The sequence below is a fragment of the Acomys russatus genome, chromosome 5, assembly GCF_903995435.1.
Source record: "Acomys russatus chromosome 5, mAcoRus1.1, whole genome shotgun sequence".
Lineage (NCBI taxonomy): Eukaryota > Metazoa > Chordata > Mammalia > Rodentia > Muridae > Acomys > Acomys russatus.
The window spans coordinates 60184516-60206087 of NC_067141.1; the positions used below are offsets into that span (position 1 = coordinate 60184516).

At 46.7% G+C, this 21572-nt stretch overlaps 1 protein-coding gene across 1 annotated transcript in view; it reads right to left on the reverse strand.

Moving 5' to 3' along the window:
- The window catches only part of Pik3ap1 (phosphoinositide-3-kinase adaptor protein 1), a 105594-nt gene extending 84022 nt beyond the window's left edge, over window positions 1–21572 (reverse strand). The window contains exons 1-2 of the mRNA XM_051146541.1: window positions 21434–21572; window positions 13107–13526 (exon numbers count right to left, since the gene is read on the reverse strand). Coding sequence (XP_051002498.1) covers window positions 13107–13526; window positions 21434–21446 — 433 coding nt within the window. The 5' untranslated portion in view covers window positions 21447–21572. The remainder of the gene's footprint in view (window positions 1–13106; window positions 13527–21433) is intronic.

Here is a 21572-nt window from a genome sequence, read left to right on the forward strand (position 1 = left end):
TGATGATGACCGATGGTGGAGGGATGAATGGATGGATAGATAGACAGATGGATGGAGGGATGATGGATGGGTAGATGGTTAGTGGGTGGAGGGAATGGATGGGTAGTGGTTGGGTGGGTGGAGGGAGGATGGATGGTAGATGGTTCGAGTGGGTGGAGGGATGCCTGGTGTGGACCGATGGCAGATGGGTGGGATGAATGGATGGATAGATGGACAGATGGGTGGAGGGATGAATGGATGGGTAGATGGTTAGGTGGGTGGAGGGATGTCTAGGTGGTGGATGTCTTGGTAGATGGGGTAGATGGGTAGATAGGTGAATGGATGAATGAGTAGATAGCTCAGTGGTAGGATAGGTGATGGATAGATGAACAGATAGACGGATGATGGATGGATCAATAGATGGATGGGTGGATGGATGGGTGGATGGGTGGATTGCTAGGTGGATGGATGAATAACTGTATGTATAGTCTTTTTCCTTTGCTTTCTACTGAAATGGCAAAGTTTTTCAGGTAAGTGACCCAGTTCAGAGTAGAGAGAGAGTCTCTTCTCTGATATCAAATTTTCTGTTCATGAGCCTGCATGAGCTTGTCTTTTGGACTTAATTCTCCAGGCTCATGCTTGGCTTGTCTTCAACTAAAATCGGCAGGTCCTACAAACACCGCACTGGAAACAGACTCCTTTGTTTCCCCCTATATCTAGGTAATAGTTCCAGCATTTTTCTTGGATTTTACATTTACCCTAATTAATTTTCTTTTTTGTCTTTAGTGATTTTCAACTTAATCTTTGGTCCATCTTCCCAAACGACACACGTGTAGATGAACTATAATGTACTTTTCAAGTTGTGGGAATATGTCAGTGTACACATGTCAGCAACACTGTAGTTCTGAAACAAGCAAGATACAAATTTAAAATTGAGTGCTTGAGTAATCCTTTACTCTAACACCTACACCATCACAGTCACTACTCTGAGAAAATGGTTACCCTGGGGACTGTGATTAACTTTGGGTTACCACTAACGACCCTCAGCAAAACAGTTGCTGTAAGTGTAAGCCAGGCCTGTTCTCTTTTTCCAGGATGGATGCTCAGGCTACACATCCTTCTCTTAAAAGATGATGCAAGGAGGTCCCCCTCAGTCACAGTCACAGGGGAGGAGAGTAAGGGAAAAATGGGAGGGAGGAAGGAATGGGAGGATACAAGGGATGGGATAACCATTGAGATGTAATATGAATAAATTAATAAAAATATTTTTAAAAGATGATGCAAGGAACTACACCAAAAGGATTTCCAGGAATGTCAAAACCCCTCTATGAGTCATACGGAGTTCTCTGGCTTCCCTTTAATAATTACCATGCTCCTGGCCATTGGTTAGTACAGCTGTGATTGCTGAATGCCTTCAAGTATGACACATGAACTCCATAAGGGCAGGATTCGAACCTCACTCTTTGACCAAGTTCCTTTAGGATCTTACATAATGCCTCACCCATGACAGGAGCCCCATACAGTTCAATGAGTATCTGTTGGATAGAAACACACACAACGTGCTCCTTGCTCTCAGAGCAAGTGTATCTAACCCCTCGGCATCCTACTTTGCTCACTTTCAGATGAAGGGTTGGGCCAGGTGACCCCAAAATTTTCTTCTCTGCTGTTCATACTCTGTGTTCCCACACTGCATGCTCCATGTCTCAGTTTTCCTACCAGAAACTCTTAAGTTTGATGGCTTTTGGAGTACAGGCAAAGTCTAGTTACCACAGGGAGGACTAGAGCAAAGCAACATTCAGGACACAGGACATAGAATTCCAAATGACTTCAAAACAAAAATAAACTCAAGCTGTCAGATTACTATACAATAGTTTCAGTGTCGCAGATTTAAAAACAAGCTCACAAAAATCACACCTGGACATCTCTAAAAATAAGCCAAGGCTTTGACAAATGCCATTTACAATGATAAAACATGAAAGGAAGCATCTAGCCCATCTGACTTGGGTCAGAACAAGTAACAAGTTGGCTAGTTTGGGAATACTAGATGCCATATCCTAGAACAGAAATGTTTTCCCACATTTTACACACTCAAAAAAAAAATCATATCAACAGCCAGGTAGTGGTGGCACACACCTTTAATCCCAGCACTTGGAAGTTTGAGTCCAGCCTGGTCTACAGAGTGAATTCCAGGATAGCCACAGTTACACAGAGGAACCCTGCCTTGAAGAGATGGTAGGGGGATGAGACATAGAGAGAGAAAAGGGGGGAAAAGACAAATCAACGGCTTTTGCAAAATTGTTAGTTTTGGTGCATGTCCTATTTAACTATAAGTACAGTTTCCATCATTAGTTATACATGGAAGTGGAAAGTTATTTTAGTCTAACTCAAAGTAGAGCACTCTTTCATTTCATCATCAGCCTCCTCTATTTCCTGTGTTATCAGATGTTCGAAAAAGAGCCCGCAGGCTGCTTGTGAAACTAGCACCTTGGTGGACAGAATGTGCAGGCTCTCCCACATTATTTTATATAAGAGCCTAGTACAACTATAACTGTGGGAAGATGATGGGAAAATCACACACATTCAGATGACATAAATTCCAAAAAGTCTTTCCAAAAAAAGACTGAGCAAATTCTAGAAGTTTCTTCCAAATTACAGATATCTTCACTTTCACGATCCCTTTAAAAAAAAAAAAAAAGACACGATTTAATCTCTGCTACTAATGGAGCAATATGCATCCCAGTGGGCCTCAGACTGTTTTCCTCAGTGGGGACATCTCCATCTCCAACTGGGATATTCAAAATGAGACCAAGCGGCCCCAAACCTGTTTTTACCACTTACCAGGCACTTACATGTTTAAAACATCACATGTGCATCATATGTGGAGACTAATAATTTTTATTAAGCGTAAAAAAGTAAAATCAGAAAGTCTCTAGTTGTCTTTCTTCCTCTACACAAAAGAGGCAATTTTCATCAATTACTGATTTTATTCATCTTTCTGTTCGAGTCTAACACACTTTTACAAACCAGCTAAAATAGATAGTTTTCTGCCCGTTCGTCCATATGACTCGTGTAAATGTGGCTTCACTGACGTCTCTAAGTGAGCACATCAAGAGCATTCGCAATATTAACCCATCCTACTGGGGGCCTCTCGGACACGCTAGTCATGTGAGTGGCCAGTGGAAACTAAATTGCGAAGCCGTGAAACCCTTAAGGGGGGGGGAAATGAACAGCCCTGCTCTGTCATGCTCACTTGCCCTCATTTCCCCTGGCCCCATTATCTTCCTAAGAACCCACATGCGTAAATCTTGCTGTAGACCATAGGGGGAAAAAAAAAACCAACAACAACAACAACAAAAAAAAAAACAGGCAAAATGTTAGATGCACATGCCCTACCATTCCAGATGACAAATGCCCAATGCTATAGTCTAAGACTGAGGTGGAGCTAATGTCCATAAACAGAGAGAGACTACTAAGAAGTCAGTTCAGGCTTTGCTTAAACACTGGTAAAAGATATCTTCTTAGCTGAAATAAATATACTGTAAATACACTTGGTGGTGTTTAGAAAATTCTCACTTTGAGACTCAGCAGTGAAAGGGAGCGTATTTAAAATCCCATGGCACCAAAACCTTGGGGCTTCGTGGCTGTATGGATCTGAGGTGTGAACTCATCTCTCTCTACTGCCCCCACCCTCGCATCTTAAAGAGGACAGGACCAGATCCAGAATAGTCAAGCGATGTGCCGGTTGCGGGTTCTGTCCGCCTATGAAACAGACACTCTTATTCTCTTACTGGGTCCCCACAGAGGTTGTGGGGATGTGACAAAAGCCGAATTCTGTTTGACTGCCTGAGAAGCAGCACTTCCCTCTTCACAGGCCTGGGGCCCACACCAGGTGAGTGACAGTGCAGACTTCGCAGCAATGGCGCAAACCAGCCCTACTACGTCACTTCCCCTTACCAGAAGACCTGTCTGGGGGAAAAGGCCCAAGGGGTTTTCACAAGGAACTCAATTTTCACTTCAGCCTACTTGAAGTAGAGGACAAAGACCCATCATATTCTCCTACATTCATAAAATCCTGAAGATGATTTTTTTTCCTCTAAGGTTCCTAATTAAAAGGAAATCATAAACATAGATAAAACACTAGAGAAGAATCAACAACAAAAGTTCAAAATGGCTTCCATCGCCCCAAAAGCACCTTCCTGTGACAGCTTCTTGTGCACGTTCCTAGATAGGAAGCCAAGCACATATCAGCATGGACACACATGTATCAGCATAGGGTGCACATATATCAGCATAGACACACGTATGGGCATGGGTGCACACACATCAGCATGGGTGCACACACATCAGCATGGGTGCACACACATCAGCATGGGTGCACACACATCAGCATGGGTGCACACACATCAGCATGGATGCACACACATCAGCATGGGTGCACACACATCAGCATGGGTGCACACACATCAGCATGGGTGCACACACATCAGCATGGGTGCACACACATCAGCATGGATGCACACACATCAGCATGGATGCACACACATCAGCATGGGTGCACACACATCAGCATGGGTGCACACACATCAGCATGGATACACACGTATGATCATGGATGCACTTCTTTTAAATACCTAACTGACATTCTGGGAGGCATACTTTTCTGTTTCTTGCTTTTTCCCTTTAGTAATTTTTTCAGACTTTTTATATCAGCATGGAGGGAGCTATCTGGGTCTTTGTAGAGTCTATGGCATTCCACTGAACTGACAGACCACTGAACTTCTGGACCTTGGAAACACAGCTAAGCAGGTGACAAAATACAGAAAGTTTGAGCTCAGAGATGGGTAAAAGCCCACATACAGCTCTTCCAAAGGACTCAGAATCAGTTCGAGCACCCAGGACCAGCCGCTTACACCTGCTTCTAGCTTTAGGAGATCCAGTGCCCTCTTTTGGCCTCCTTAGACACTGCACTCATATGCACATACACAGACACACAAATAAACACATAATCTAAAATAATTTTTTTAAATATAAAAAGTTAAAAAAAAAAAAAAAAGGAAAAGTGGGAAATAACTGAAAAAAAGGAGAGACCAGTGAGAAAAGAAGAGGATGAAGAGGGGAATTACAGAACATGCCAGTGTCTAGCTGGTGCTCATCAAAAACTCCTTAGTGACTGCCTACATTGATGACTAAATGAAGGAGCTATGGCAAATGTTTTTTTTTAAGATTTATTTATTTATGTATTATGTATACAGTGCTCTGCCTGCATGTATACTTGCAGGTCAGAAGAGGGCATTAGATCACATTATAGATGGTTGTGAGCCACCATGTGGTTGCTGGGAATTGAACTCAGGACCTCTGGGAAAACAGTCAGTGCTCTTAACCTCGGAGCCATCTCTCCAGCCCCCAGCAAATGTGTTTTTAAAGAATATGCCATATGACTCATCTCCCCAGCTCCCTAAGTAGTTTTTATACTTATTGTCTATTAGAATAAAAATAGATTGAGCTAAATAGATCCTAAAATTAAATTTGCCTATCTTTTTCTACAATTGTTTTCCAACTACTAAAAAAAAAAAAAAAAAAAAACCTTCACATTTCCCATGTACCATGCTCTATGTATATCTCAGTGCTGGGATACAGACACATGACAGCAGCCCAAACCCAAACCCAACACGGGGCCTGAGAGCAGCAGCAACCTAGCTAGCACCACTGGAAGAAAGGATGACTCTGTCCTTTGGATAAAGAAATAACCAGACATCAGACTGCAGATCAGGAGGCTGTGGTCCTGATGCTCCCTCAAATGAAAAAGCTGTGGCCTTGAGCAAGGCACGGGACTTGTGGGGCCTTGCTTCTGTCACCTTGAAGATGAAGATGATCCAGGCATTGCCTTGGAGGGAAGCCACAGGGATCGAATGAGGTGATGTGTATAGAAAGTCTTCTCAGCTGTAAGAGGCTGCGGATCCTTCCTGAGCTCTAATAATAATGGTCCCAGGGGGGACGAGATGCAGAAAATCATACTGAAACAACAGTAAGACATGGGTGAAAACGTCAAAGTCTACATGGAGTGCGGTGGCACAGACCACTAATCCAATCACTTAGGAGGCAGAAGAAGCAGGCAGAACTCTTTGAATTAGTGGCCAGCCAGCCTGGCCTACATATTGAGTTCCAGGACAGCCAGGGCTACACAGCGAGACCATATCTCGAAAACAAACAAAAACAAAATCCATAATCCATGTCCAATGCCACCATCCATACTACCTTTCCACAGCCACCCACCAATCACTCTCAAAGGACATGCAGACACTTTCTCTCGAGAACACAGACAGCCCAAGTGAATGGAGAAATGAAGTCCACTGGGCACGTAGCTGATAGAGCAGTGGGGGTGGGAGTCTCAAGAGCCCCCACCCTTGCCTGTGATAGCTCACAGCTTTGTGGGGGGGAATCTGGAATCCCAAAGGACTTGGAGATTTTGGTGGAAAAAGTCCACAGGCACAGGTCTTTCTTTGGGAATCGGTCTTTATTAACTGGGCCAGGTGCATTTGGCAATGAACCAGGCAGTACAGAAAAAAAATAATGCCCCTCGTTTCCCAGGATGGCCCAGGGTCTGGCAGGAGAAATCTTAATGACATTTGGGCAGTGAAACCAGAAAGATTTCACCATCATTGCTGGGCACCTCCTTCCCCAAAGCGTAGATCATTTCAAAAGGGAAAGTATGAAGAAAGCACCCTACAGCGGGGTGTGCAAGTACATGAGAAGGAGCTGGACGCACAGAAACACCAAGGTTGGAAGTCCACAGATACACAGGACATGGGGAAAAGCTGTGTCCACTCCAACAGATCTCCAGCCAGCTCCTTCCCCCTCCGTCTCTGCAAGGAACCCCAGAAGCCATCCATAACTCACCGTCCACGAGGCCACCACACAGAGCGAGCACAACTTCCCCTTCGCTGAGAGGGTCTGGCTTCTGAGGGCCTGTGCAGATGGGTTACACAGCCAAACTCTGAACCCCTGAAACTACTGTCCCGTGACCTTCCGGAAAAGCCCTCGGCTTGCTGCGTCCTCTGACAAGAACAACTGAATGACGGAACACCAGGCCCAAAGCAGAGCCCAGACGTCAGTGTGAGCCTGCAGTGAGATTGTTTGAAATTTATATTCTCAGGGCTAACTCCAGAGACTGCAGTTCAGTGGGTCAGGGGTGGAGTCCTGTCTACAAAGCAATGTCAAGGCCCTGCCTGGCCCAGGAATCTGTGGCCCGGAGAGCTCCAGGAGGCCTCAGTTTCCTCCACCCCTTTCTCCTGTAAGATGTTGCTCTATTTCTAGTCGAAGCAGGAAAGAGAAAGGTAGGGAAAAAGAAGACAGGAAAATGCAAGGCCAAGGTGGAGATATACTAAAACATGAAAGCCTTTGGTGCCGAAGGGAGCTACCATTCTTCGCATGGGCACTGGGCCTCCTGTGCCTCAGTTTCCTCATCCATCTGCCTATCCACACTTGTAAAAATACAGAAAATGTCCAATACATTTTACTGAGCAACTGTTAAAAAAAAAAAAATCACCCAGGCTAGAAACAGCTCAGAGGATAAGAACACTGACTGCCAAAGGCGAGCAGAGCTCTGTTAGTTCAAGGTCAGCCTGGTCTACAAAGAGACTTCCAGGACAGCCAGGGCTACACAGAGAAACCCTGTCTCGAAAACAAAAACAGAACAAAACAAACAAACAAACAAAAAAAAAACCCCAGAAAACAAAAACAAAACAAAACAAGAAGCCACTATCTGTACCAGTATGAGGACCTGAGTTAGGATGCCGGCACCCATTCTATTAAAATATATATATCTTTAAAGCCATGCATGGATGTGCGTGCCTGTGAGTCTAGCGCGATGGAAGGGAGGCAGGGACAGGAGTCAGAACTGACAGCTTACTGGATGTCAGTTTAGCTGCAGGTTCCGTGAGATATCCTGCTGTAAATGGACAAGTCAGAAAGCAACAAGGCAGGACACCCAATGACCTCCTTTGATCTCTGTGAGCAAATGTATAGGTGCAAGCACCCACCCACCCACCCACCCAGACTTGCATTCAACTTCTTTCTAGCTGTTCTGTATATTTAACTAAGCCAGAGCAAAAAGGGAAACACAACAACAAACAAACCTACAGTAAAAGCATGGATCAAGTCAATGGGGATACAGGGACATTCCCTGAAGGCCCCTACTCTGTGGGAACACTAGAGGGAATATAAAAGGGAGAAATCAACAGAGAGTCACAAAACCAGGCATGAAACAGATTCTCTTCGTTTATTTATAAAAAGGAAAAATCATAAAGAAACCAACAGGGGTTTTATGCAGTGCAATAAGCACATATTACTTTATTTAGAGAAACTATCAATTTTAATTTGAGAAAGGAATATTACTCAAGCCACAGAACAGTAGGAAATCCTGTCATTTGCAAGACAATGAACCCAGAGGACATTATGGTAAGGGTCATGAGCCAGATGCAGAGAAACGAATGCTGTGTGAGCTCCTTACACATGGAATTAAGTCAGACTCAGAGTAGGATGTGCTGGCCAGGGCTGGGAGAGTGTGGAGGTTGGGGGATGGCACTCCATCCAAAGGTTCAAACTGCAGTCTTGAAATGAGTAAGCTCTGGGACTCTATTGTGCAATATAGAAGTGAGAGTTATAATACCATGGGGTTTATTTGGAGCTTGCCAAGAGTTCTCAACATACATAAAGAGACAGAGAGAGACAGAGGAAAGGAGAGAGAGAGACAGAGCCAGAGAAACAGAGAAAAAGGACAGAGAGGATACATTAATTAATATGAACATGCTAATTAGTTTTACACTATGTATGTATTACAAATCCTCAGTTTTGCACACAGAGTACATTTTGCTTTTGTCAATTATACCTCAATAAAACTGGAAAAGTAAAAACCAATGGAATGTGAACATCGACAAAGAAAACCAGATCTAGACAACACCCTCTCAAAGTTTCCCACAGGGACCAAAGGGGAACTACATTATAATTTGGGGTGACATGAGAGCTCCTGAAACACAGAAGGCACGGCAAGGCAGGAGGAGCAGATAGAGGATAAGGCAAATGCCGAAGGCCGACAAGGCTGGGTTCTCAGTTGGTACAGTGCTCGGTGTGCAAGCCTAAGAACCTGAGTAGGCTCAAGTTCCAGCACCCACCTAAGAGCTAGACACGATGGAGCACTCACGTAATCCTGGTGCTGGGGAAATGACGCTGGGGTACAGCCAGTCTAGCCAATCTATCAGCTCCAGGATCAGTAAGAGAGGCTATCTTTTTGTTTGTTTGTTTGTTTTGCTTTGTTTTTGGAGACAGGGTTTCTTTGTGTAACCCTGGCTGTCCTGGACTCGCTTTGTAGACCAGGCTGGCCTCGAACTCACAGAGATCTGCCTGCCTCTGCTTCCCGAGTGCTGGGATTAAAGGCGTTGCACCACCATGAAAAACAAAGTGGAGAAAAATAGAGGAAGTCAATCTCTAGCCTCTACACACCTGAACACAGACACACAGAATAAATGGATAGTGTCCAAAACAGATAAGATCACTACTTCATTGCTAAACAAAAGCTGTAGTGCTTCTCCCACACCCAGCATGTGGGCAAGCATGTATGTGCACATATGTGCAAACACACAGGAGAACCTCTGAAATACGCTCACTCTCATGCACAGAGTTCTTTCCCACAGTGTCTCACAGAATCTATTTTTGTATCCCAGTGAGATTTACAGCAAAGAATAGAGATTCGGTAAAAAAGAGGAAATAATTGTTGTGCCGTACCTTGGGTTTTCTCACTTCCTTATTTGAAAACAATCACCCAGCAAGTCCAAAAAAGAATCCAGAACAACAGTATAGCCTCCCATACTCTGCCATGCGCTGCTGCTGGGAACTGAACTGGGTCTGTTGAAAAGAATGGGTGACTTGCCATCTCCTTAGCAAATGTATAAATGACACGTTACAGCCCAAGGGGCTGGAAGAAACCATCCACATCATCTGGTCCAACCCCAGCACTTCACAAATGAGGAACCTGGGAGAGACAAACTCCAACACACTGCAGACTCCACTTACAACGCCTCCTCAATTTAAAGGACACTGCCAAGCTCAGAGACAAACATAAAACTTCCAAAATGCTGTCTCATGAGATAGAAACAATTGCCAATCATTAAGTAAAGAAAGAGTGGGGATTACGGTAGCAGGAGAACCCCTCCATCCCAAAGTCACCACCAGGTCTATCTAGAGAAGTGAAAGTGTGAACACAGAGTGAACACACACTGGCTTTGTAAGCAGAAGAGAGCTCTGGGGTTCCACACTAATGACTATCAACGGTTTAACCATCAAACGCTGGTAGCCAGGAGCTGCCTTGCTTTCCCAAAAAGTGGAGCTTTGAAAACATGGCTCATGCCCAGTGGAGCTGTGACCAATGGCCTGACAGTGATGGACCATGGTCCCACTGGCAGCAGCACAGGAGCTTGTTAGAAATGCAGACTTGAGGGCTGGAGAGATGGCTAGGCTCAAAACCAAAACTGTAAGAAAAGTAGACTTGAGTTCCACCAGCCTTCAGTTAGCATATGTCGCTGATAAGTTCTCCCGGTTCTTCTTTGCATATGGAAAATCTGAGAAGCATTTATTCAAGTTCAAGTCTAACTGACAACATGTGACCACCAGCAATCTACGTTTCCATCCCCCACCATTTCTGTAAGTCTGTATCTCCCTATACCCACTAATTCTGAGCTGCACATTTCCCACTAAGCAGCTTATTTTAATTGCTTATTAAAATACTCTCTTTCTAATGACAGGTTATTTGTTCTTGGAACAAAAACACCGCAGTGAAACAATTCATCTTTCTGAAACACTGGAAGGAAAAGGCTCACAGCATACTGGGCCAGAGTCTGGAGTAAACTAAAATACCAGAGGAGACAGATGTATGCGGGAGTCTAATCACTGGACGCATACAAATAATATTAGAAGTAAACACATGTGTGTCTGCATGCACATATGTGTGTGGGGGTAGAGATGTCCCAGGACCCAAGAGGTACAGGGTCCCTCTGAAGCTGGATTTCTCAGCCACCTGAAGTGGGTGCTAGAAATTAACCTCAGGTCCTTTGCAAGAGTGGCACAGGTCTTTTCCTCCAGCACCAACCCCCATCTATGTTAGGTAAGCACTTTACCACTGAGCTTCTTCTCAACCCTTTAATATTTTATGTATATATATATATATGTATTATGTACATATATGTATTATGTATATATATATATACATATATATATCACCACCGTTACTGTTAGAAAAATAATTATGATTACCGACTGTGAAGTGACAATACTTCCAGGGAGCTCTGAATGACCAATTGGTGGATCACGGTGACCTGCATGAGGTCACATTGGGCCCTGCAATGCTGTAACTCCAGGGGAGGAAGAACTAGTATGTCAGGGTTCTTTAAGTTTGCATGGCTCACGGCTCACGGCTCCCAAAAAGCCATGACACGTGATCATGCACATTCAAATGCTGTGCTTTTACTGTCATTGCTAGGTCAAGATGAGCAAACTCTCGAAAACTGCCAACTGGAGTCCCATGCATTTCAGGTGAGTCATCTCTCATATTAACACTTGTTCTCCATATCACAAAGTGAGCAAGGCTCTATCTGCTACGCTGAGACCTGGTCCTACTCCTTGGCTATATCACAGCTTATATCACCTGGGAAGAAGGAAATCTCAACTGAAGAACTGCCTCCATCAGACTGGCCTGTGGGTGTGCCTTTGGGGCATTTTCTTGACTAATGAGTGCTGAGGAGGGCCTACCTGTGGGCTGTATGAGAGAGCAAGCTGAGCAAGCCATGGGGAGCAAGCCAGTAAGCAGCATTCCTCCATTGGCTTCTGATTTGAGCTCCTGCCTGAAGTCCCTGCCTTAGCTTCCCTTGGTGATAGACTAAAGCCTATACGCTGAAAGAATGTTTTATCACAATGACAGAAAGCAAACCGGGACACAGAAAGCTCAGTACTGGGGATTGAACCTCCAGCCTTGCACGTACCAGGAAAGAGGAAGCGTTCCAGAACTCAGCTGCACCCTCAGCCTCTTCATAGCTTCCTCCCACTCCACCCTGAGACAGAGTCTCACTATGTTACCCATGCGTGGCCTTGAACACACTGTCTAGCCCAGGCCAAACTTGAACTTTTGGTCTTCCGGCCACTGCCTCTCAAACGGATGGGATTTCGAGCATGCAGCACTAGGCCCAGCTTAGAGTTGGCAAATTCTGGGTTTCCATCATGAGATGGGATAGAGGATGGATGAGCTACATTAAGACCCATGTTACCCTGGGACTAGAAAGGCACAGTGAAACTGGACCAGTAATTAATTGTCCAGGTTTCTTGGCTGATGCCAGGTACGTAAGATCTCGGATGGTAAGACAGAAGACGGATGAATAACCTGCTCACAGCACAGGAAAGGAGAAAGGGGAAGAAACCATGCGGTCTGTGTCTCTCCCAGTGCTCAGCTTCGGCTTCTGTTAATCAGAGTGTGCGTCATATTTCCTGGGCCCACCAGAGTCACTAGCCTGGCAGAAAGAACTAGAATGTTGCCAATTTGAAAGCAGAAGCAGTGCCAAGGGCGGACCAGGAAAAAAGAGGGTCATTTCTCCATAAACAGGTGATCTTGAGTCGACACCACTTCAACAAAGCTAGCGAGGTCACTGCAAGGAAAGGAACTGAAGTGGGATGCAAGCTGGAGGACTCAAGCAGGAGGCCGGGCGGACGTGCTCCCCACACCTGCAACCAAAGTCCAAAGTCTCTCCCTTCTATCCCCGCTGTCTAGTGGGGAACCTGGGTTCCAGGTCTTCCAAAGCATAGAAGATTCCAAAAAGAAGGCTTAACCCATCCCAGCTTAGAAGTTTGGTGGCTCTAAACCAAGAATATGGCTAAGTCTCCAGAGGATTGAGTCCAGGGCCTTGCAGACGCTAGGAAGCGCTTTATCCCTAAGAGAGCCTCAGAGGACGCTAGGTCTGCTGGGAGAGCTTTCTTCATTTTCTAGGACCAATGACCGATGTTCAAACAACGATACTTCGCCTAGATCTACAACATGGCTCCATGATATCTTTTGAGTTCGTCTCTCTCTGCCACAATAGAACCCTTACCTTCAGAAATGGCCTTCCTCACGGCTGCCAGGTAGGTCTCCGGCTCATCATCACAGGTGAGCTCCTGCCAGTGGGCCCAGTCGGGAAAGAAGGCCTGGAAGTCCTCATCGCTGGGCTGCACTCCGCAAAGCAGCCGCACCACGCGCTGCGGAGGGTGGAAGGCGCGCTGCAGCACCGGCAACAGTCCCTGCTGGCAGAAGCATCCCACCAGCCCCGCAGACAGCAGCACCAAAACGCATCGTGCATCCCGGAAGACCCACAGGTCCTCGGCAGAGAAGGAGGCATCCGGGGCCAGCCGGTATGTCTGCATCTTCTGGCTGCGGACCTGTCGGCAGGACACGAAAAGGTCTTGTAGGTACTGGCACCATTCCTCCCCATCTGGGCTGTAGAAGATGAGGATGTCGCATCCTCGGCCCCACCCTGCAAAAAGAAAAGGGAGAAGCTCATTAATGCCTGATCCTTCTAGGACATGCTCTGAAACCCAGGAGATACATAAACCCAGCCGGGCCTGGCAACCCTCAACCTCCCAGGTCTACCTGTAGCATCTGCCCAGCCCTTTTCCCTACTTGCAGCCCACCAATGTGCCAGACACCCAAACACATCCCACAATTCTAGATCCTTGAAGTTATTACATCATCCGCATACTGCCTAGCTTTTATCTCCCATAGCCGCTCTGCTCTAGGATAATGACAGCAAGCACTTATATAAAGCCTGTGCTAGGCAAGTCTTCTTCCACACACATTGTCTGGTAAATTTACTTCATCCTCGCAGCATCCTTGGACCACAGGGACCACTACTAGCTCAATCGAAAGGAGAAAAAAAAAAAAAAAAAAAACAGTCAATGTGGCACGTTGAGTAACTTAGACAGGGCTCCCAGTGGGAGCCAGTAGCTGACCTGTTTGATTTGACCCTGAAACATGGCTTCTGTTTCAAATACAGTGATCAGGAGCACAGGAGTGGGATCAGACCACGAGGGTTCGAATCCTGGCTGTGCCAGCCTGCTGCACAACCCTAGGAAAATGACTGAAATCTCCTGAGCCTCACTTCACTCGCTTAGAAGTAGAAACAGAATGGCAACTTCAATGTGTGTTTTGGGTCAAGCGCTCAGCACAGAGATTTGACACTAAAAAGAACCCTCGGAGTTCTTTTGAGGATGTCATAACTCTCCTGTTGACAGTGCACCATGTGAGTGGAAACAAGGTGAACTAATTCTTTAACCTATATCACAATATCTGTGCACTCCCCACAGCTGGTCTGTGGCATGAACTTTCTTCTCCCTCTAAGCACAGATGCCAGAAACACACAGGGCAGAGGTGGGGCCACCTGGCCCACACCTTTCATTTTCAGAGGGGAAAGAAACACTTTGTCCGAGAAGATGAAGGGCCTTATTCAAATTCACACTCAGTAAAGCCAAGATTGACACTCAGGGTGGCTCCCAGTTCACGTCTTGACCCCAGCCCCCTACGTCCTCCGAGCAGGAAGTAAGCCAAGAATCTTATAGAAGAGTCAAGTCACATCTTTCAATAGTCAGAGTTCAAAGAAGGTGGGCTCCTCACGTTACCGTGACCTCTGCCCCATGCCTTCATCTCACTGTCGCTCTGTCATTCCATTCTCGAGTGACGTGGGACCGATGAGCACAAAGTGTCGATGCGTCCTACAATGAAGCAGGGGTCCATCATCCCCCTTGGAGAAGGACACTGGACTGTTTGTGCAACAGGATTCTAAGCTGTAGGTTTACAATCAAATGTCAGCCCCGGGAGCTGTTGAGGTGTCTCAGCATGCAGAAGTGTTGCTGAAGAGCCTGGCCACCTGAGCGCAATCCCCATAAGGTGGAAGGACAGAATGAATGCCACAGAGTTGCACTCTGACCTCCACACCCAAGCTGTGGTACATATGTACTAACGACACATAGGCACACACAGTAAACACAAATAAATAAATGCCATCTCTGGCCCGTATATCACTTAGCTAGCAGAGGTAGCCAATAGCTGGATTGCTTGCTTTGACCCTGAAACATGGCTGTTTCTAACACAGTGGTCAGGAGCACAGGAGTGAGGTCAGAGCGGGGATCACAGTAGGTGCCTGAGGCTCCGAGCTCTGAAAAGACCATAGGAAACATCCTTTCTTTTTCTGACCATCTCCCTAGGTGGGCGGTGTGAACTCTAGATCCTTTTGTGTCCACCTCCCGTGCACTGGAATTTAGAGGTATGCGCCACCATGCCAAGCCAATAGGAATGCTTTCTGAGAGATTAACAAGTGGGCAAAGAAATAAAGGTGAAGAGGAGGATGTTTTGAACATAAGGAACATGGAGAACACAAGGCTAGGGGATAGAGAGACGGCTGGCGGGTTAGAGCACTTGTTATTCTTCTAGAGGACGAAGGTTCAAATCCCAGCACCCATGTCAGGAAGCTCACAGTCGCCTGTAACTCCTGCTTCAGGGGATCCAATGGCTTCCTCTAGTCCCTGCTGACACTGGTAGACATAGATGTGCACACATACACATGCACTCATACACACATGAAAAGAAATAATTTTTTTAATTTTCAAAAATAAATTAATTTTTTTTAAGAATTCAGGAGGAAGAGGAAGAGGAAGAAGCGAGGCTAGTAATCCCAGAGCCTGGCAGCCTGACAAGCATAGGGCCAGCCACATGGCTTAGCAGGTAAAGGCACTTACACCAAGCCTGATGACCTGAATTCAACCCCCACAACTCAACACAGTAGAAGAAGAAAACCAACTCCCGCAAACCGCTGTCTGACTCCTGCTACATCGTCAAAGTTCGAAGCCAACTTTCGAGGCTTCACATGGAGGTCAGCGCCAGCCCGAGTGACATGAGGCCCGTATAAAAGAGAGGTGTTGCACGGTCCTTTGAGAGTGTCTTAGAAGAAAAGATCGAGGGTCCTGAAGACTGTGTCCAGGAGTGACTGCTCCTATCACCCAGCACTGATGTCACTGAGGGATTGAAGACATGCTTGGCCCTGGAGATTCCGCCATGGCTTTGGTTTCTCTGTAACAGTTGCTTGCTCTTAAATACCGTGTTATCAGGGAAGCTTAAGCTGGAATTGGCCTATCACTCTACTAAGCACCTAGGTGCACTCTCTCACTCGATCCTCAGAACAAGTCCAGGAGCGCATGCTCTCAACAGCCTCACTTGTCAGACAACATTAAAACTCACTGATCGTGAGCTGCGCCAAGGACCAAACCATGAGGACTACACCAACTGCTGGCTGCAGAACCCCACTGACACTCTGAATTTCTAAGGTGCGCTCTATTTTAAATGTCGAAGAAACGCAAAATATAATTCAGAAAATATAACTAAAATACGCTTTGTGCCATTGGTTTGGAATACTGTTTTCTTAAAAACAAAACAAAACAAACAAACAAACAAAAAAAGTCAGGGATCCTTGGGGAACTGGTTAGTTCTTGCAATGATTCTAGAAATATATATTTCAGGCATCAAGAAGCGTACAAGGAGCCCAAAACATCTTGTATGGAAATAAATAAGGCTGCTCTCAAGCAAAAATAAGATGAGAAGTGTGTGTGAAAGGAAATGAGAGTCAACTGACAAATCTCCCACAGCCCAAGCAGGATCAGTGTGGGAATGAAACCAGATGTATATACAGCAAGGCATTGCAAGCCAGGGAGTAGCATAAATGCCCATGAGTCCATATATAGTAACAGAATTAGGTGCCAGGGTAAATAAACTGAGGAGATGCTGGGATGCAGCCCAGTGGCATAGCACAAAGGTCCTTACTTCATTCTCCAGCACCAGAAATAATAATAAGACAGTAATAATTTAAAACTAAGTGCTGGGGAAATACGGATATCTTACATATAAACCCCAGGTAATTTCTGAAGATGCCCCCATCCTCAAGGAGACATGTCTCTTCCTAAATGTGGGCTGTACCTAGTGATTTCTTCACAGAGGGCCCAAGATCCAAGATGGAAAGACAGGGAAAGCCTCTTTACTGTACACCAGTCCATCAAATACTGCCTCCACCCCATGACCAAGATCACTGTCATCAGCCAGGAACAGTGTTAACAGTCTGGGCTCTTAAAGCTAAGAATGGTGTTTCACATCTGCGAACTACCTCAAAATCTGTCCTCCCAGTGTAACCAAAAGAAAAACACGAGATAAATCCAACCGTTGGACATTCCACAAAAATCACTGGCTTATGTTTCTCAAGCCTTTCAAAGTGGACAATGAAGATGGGAGGAGAAAGTAGGGGGTCCAGGATAAGTTGTGTGTGTGTTGCGGGGGTGGGGGTGGGGGGTGGGGGGTGTGAATATAACCAAAATACACTATGTGCATATGAAATTCTCAAAGAACCAATACAAATGTTATAGCTTTTAAAGAATGTGTGGACCTCTTTGTGAGAGAGAGAGAGAGAGAGACTCTGACCAATATAATAAAGGGAGGCATGTGTGAATGAGAGCAATTAAGTTTACCATCCCCCAAGACTTCAGGGCAGCTGAAACCAAAAAGTCCAAAGTGGAAGTTCAAGTTCCTCCCTAGCCTGCCAGGGAGCACCATGGGGCTATCTTCTTTGTCAGCAGCAGTTCTCCCTGTGTGGGGGAATGCCCCCTTCTTCCGCAATAATCTCTTTACCTCAGCCACTGCTCCCCCATTCTAAATCACTTCTCTCTTTTTCCTATTCAGTAAGAGAAACCGTGCATGAACTAGCAAGGAGCCCATAAACACTGGCAGAGCTGAGAAAAGGCTTTGTTCTTGTGGACCTCAAAGAACAGGTTTGGCTACAGGAGAGGGGGAAAGGACTAAGGACAGGAAGGGGCTGGCTGACCACAGAGAGGAGTCATAGGAGTGGGGTTCGAGGTGGCGGGGGGGGGGGGTGGGGGGCGGATGGACACAATGACTGAGAGATGACACTAAATGATTCAGAAGCCGTTTGAGAGAAGAACAGAGAGAGGAAGTGCCCACAGGTGACCCTAGCACCCTGTCCATTTGATGTGGAGCTCATGTTTGAACCTGAGCACCATTTATCTATCATCTGTCCATCCGTCCGTCTGTCTGTGTCTGTCTGTCTGTCTACTTATTGTTGTATGTGTATGTGCATGCTGTGTGCATTGTGAAGCCACAGCACACGTGTGGAGGTCCAGGAACAACTGGCAGGATTCAGCTCTCACTCTCCACCATGTGGGTCCCTGGGATAAAACTCAGTCATCGGCTTGGTGACAAGCACCCTTACTAGCTAAGCTATGTCGCTGGCTCCGGGATGCCCCAAGTCCAGGAATAGTGGGAAGACTTCGAGATGAGCCCGGAAAGAGGGAGCAGGACAAAGTCTGAGAGCTTTCCTCAGGTGGTTGGAGGCCAAGGCCTGGAGGGGAGGGCGCTGGTCTCCACAGCTGCAGGTCTGGTGCCTTTAGGGGAAGTCCCAGGCTCTTTCCTCGCTCTCTCTGGTAAATACGAGAAACGATTCCAGCACAGGCTGGTTGCATTTCATTTCACTACTTGAAGGTTCTTTCAAGGCCAAGGAGCCAAGATTCTCTATGATCTCAACAAGGAAGCAAGCAGGCCTTTCCGTGAACCATAGGTGGACGCCCACATCCAATGGCAGAGAACTTAAGAAGACCAGGGGATTAGGCTACAGTTGAGTGGACCTTGAACCCACTAGGCAGTGTGAAGGAAGTCTGTCACTAAAACCACAGACTACATGATCCCATTCACGCACAAGGCAGAGCAGGCAACCTGGAGGCCATACTAAAGAGGAAGCAACGAAAGGAAAGACCTCTCTTAGAGGTGATAACATTTCCTCAAGCTCACACATTTGTGAAGACACTAAAAAACCACTCAGAGCATTAGTAGCCCATGAGCTCTGTGTATGTCCCAGGATAGCTACAAGTGTGACTCAACTCATTTGTCGATGATGTCATTGTCGCAATGTCAAAAGGCTGGAAGCATAGCATCTTGAGTAAATATATTGTAATATCATTCTAAAAATAAGGAAACCATGCAGGAGGGTGGCCTGGATGACTCTCCAGCCTGTGGCATGCTAGTGGGAAGCATGCTGTCCCCCACTGTGACCTGCCCTCAGGAGGACTTGTAACTATAGGCAAGAACCCAGGGTGCAGAGAGGGACCAAGTCTCACGCCACCTGCCTTGGCGTCTCACCACAGGGGACACTGACAGCGAGAGAGAGATCTGGATAACTTTGGTCACTACTCCACATAACACCCCAGGTTTAGTTGCTGGGTTACAGTCCTCATCTGAACCTGAGTCCATCCTTCAACTATACCCCTTGGAACCAGCCTTCTAGACGCTGGACAGAGAAAGCAGGCTGGTCAGAGGCTCTCCAGTTTGCTGTTCTCCAGTGCACAGGAGCCCAGAACCTGTTCTGGCCAGGAAAGATGGCAGAAACATAGCCAGTTTATTTCCTCCTTTCCCCAACCCCTCCATCCACCCAGCCACGACAGATGTTCTCTGTGTCTCAAACACATAGTGTAGACCCCTCGCCTGGAGGCCTCTCCTTCCCAGGGCTCCTCCCTAAGGTCTTGACTCATTTCCCCTGTTCTGAGACTTCACCTAGCCATTCCATTGAACATCCTAACCCAACCTCTATGCCCCTGTCCATTTTCCCATTGCACATACCATGCTACTTCTTGTTTGTTTGTTTGTTTGTTTGTTTGTCTGTTTTTCTGTTTGTTTTGAGACAGGGTTTCTCTGTGTAGCCTTGGCTGTCCTGGACTCACTTTGTAGACCAGGCTGGCCTCGAACTCACAGCAATCCGCCTGCCTCTGCCTCCCGAGTGCTGGGGTTACAGGCGTGAGCCACCACAGAGCCACCACACCCGCCCCCCCCCATGCTACTTCTTTATTAAGTGAGTTGCTGCCTTCCCTGTTCTCACAGTTACATGGCTCCTGTTTCCTGAACACTACACAAGGCCTAGTACAGTGCCTGGAAACGGGAGCATGCCATAAATGTCTGTCCAGTGAATGACCTTCTGCTCTATGGAACCCTTGCTCACAGCACTGCTTTTCCTAACCCATGGAGCCTGGCTAGGGAGTGGCAGGCAGCCTGTACCCTCGGGAGCCTTTTCTACCATATTTCCAGAGTACCATGAGCTCAGGCTAGACCTCAGCAGATCGGGAGAGAGCTGGCTGTAGCATCTGCTCCCTTCCTTGCCAAGCACTGACTTTCCCCCAACCCGTTCGCTCCATGATCTTTCTCAAGACATGCTATCGTCCTGTTTTCATGCGTTGTCTCTCTAAAAACATGAGACTTCACCTGAGTAAACACAAGCAAGCCACACTCTCTCTTTTCACCTAGCAATCAGTGTTTACTTACTGTTTACTTTCACACCACCAAAACCCTGTGGTGAACGGAGAGCAGGCCAAGCTAGTCATCACCAAGAACATAATACGCCTAATGTCCACTGAGGTGTATAGGCAGGGCTCATTAACTGTCTCTCAACATTAGAATTATGTGGTTTGTCCTAAACCTCATCGAGCTAAGGACTTGCCATGTGTACACGCCCATAAGCCAGAAAGGAACCCAAAACCAGCCACAAGAAACTTCTAGCACCTTCTGATGGGTACATTTGCCAACCAATTTCCAGTTCTCCACGGACCCGGAAAATTTCGCAGAGAATAGTGTAAGAGTAACATTACTATCTCGAAAAAAACAGATAAATAAAAACAAAGAAGTGTGGTCCCATGCCTTTAATCCCAGCACTCAGGAGGTAGAGGTAGGCAAATCACTTTGAGTTCAAGGCCAGCCTGGTCTACAAGGTTAGTCCAAGATACCCAAGGCCACACAGAGAAACCCTGTCTTGAGAAACAAAATAAAAACAAAACCAAGTGCTGTCTCCGTTTGAGGCAAAATTGCAAAGAAACACAAACCTGGTGGAGGTGGGGGCTTCAGAAGCCGCCCAGGGACCTCCAAGGACGGTCTGAGCGCCCCCTATTGGTCGGATAAGACCCTAAGAGAAGCAACCGGCCTCTTAGAGAAGCAGCCCCTCCACCTCCTTTCAATTGTCCTTGTACTCAAGAGTTAACAGCTGAGAAAGCGACCCTGGGCAACTTAGCCAAAGCAGATGGGAGAAAGGGCTTAGAAACTGGGGTGGGGCGAGGCTCAGGCAGGAGCTGGAGAGAGAATCGTGCACAGGCGGGTTAGGGGAAACTTGAGAAAGTTGGGAGGGGAAGTTTGCCACAGAGACCAGAGAAAAGACCAAAAAGAAAACTAAAACAAAAGAAGTGAGAGGAAAGGTCTCCAAGCCGGGCAGGTGATGCCAGAGAGGCTCAGGGTCCAGGGACGCGCGCAAGCCGAGGGTGGCGCCTGGAACTGGGGAGCGCCGCGCCTGCTACCCACCTGAGGCTGCCATGCTGTCGTCGCGAGTGCAGCTCGCATCCCCGGCCCGCCGGGAGCACGGTACCTGGTGCCCGCAGCCGCAGTGAGCGACGTCGCTGTCACCGGACAGAGCGGAGGTCCGCTGCGCTCAGGACAGCGG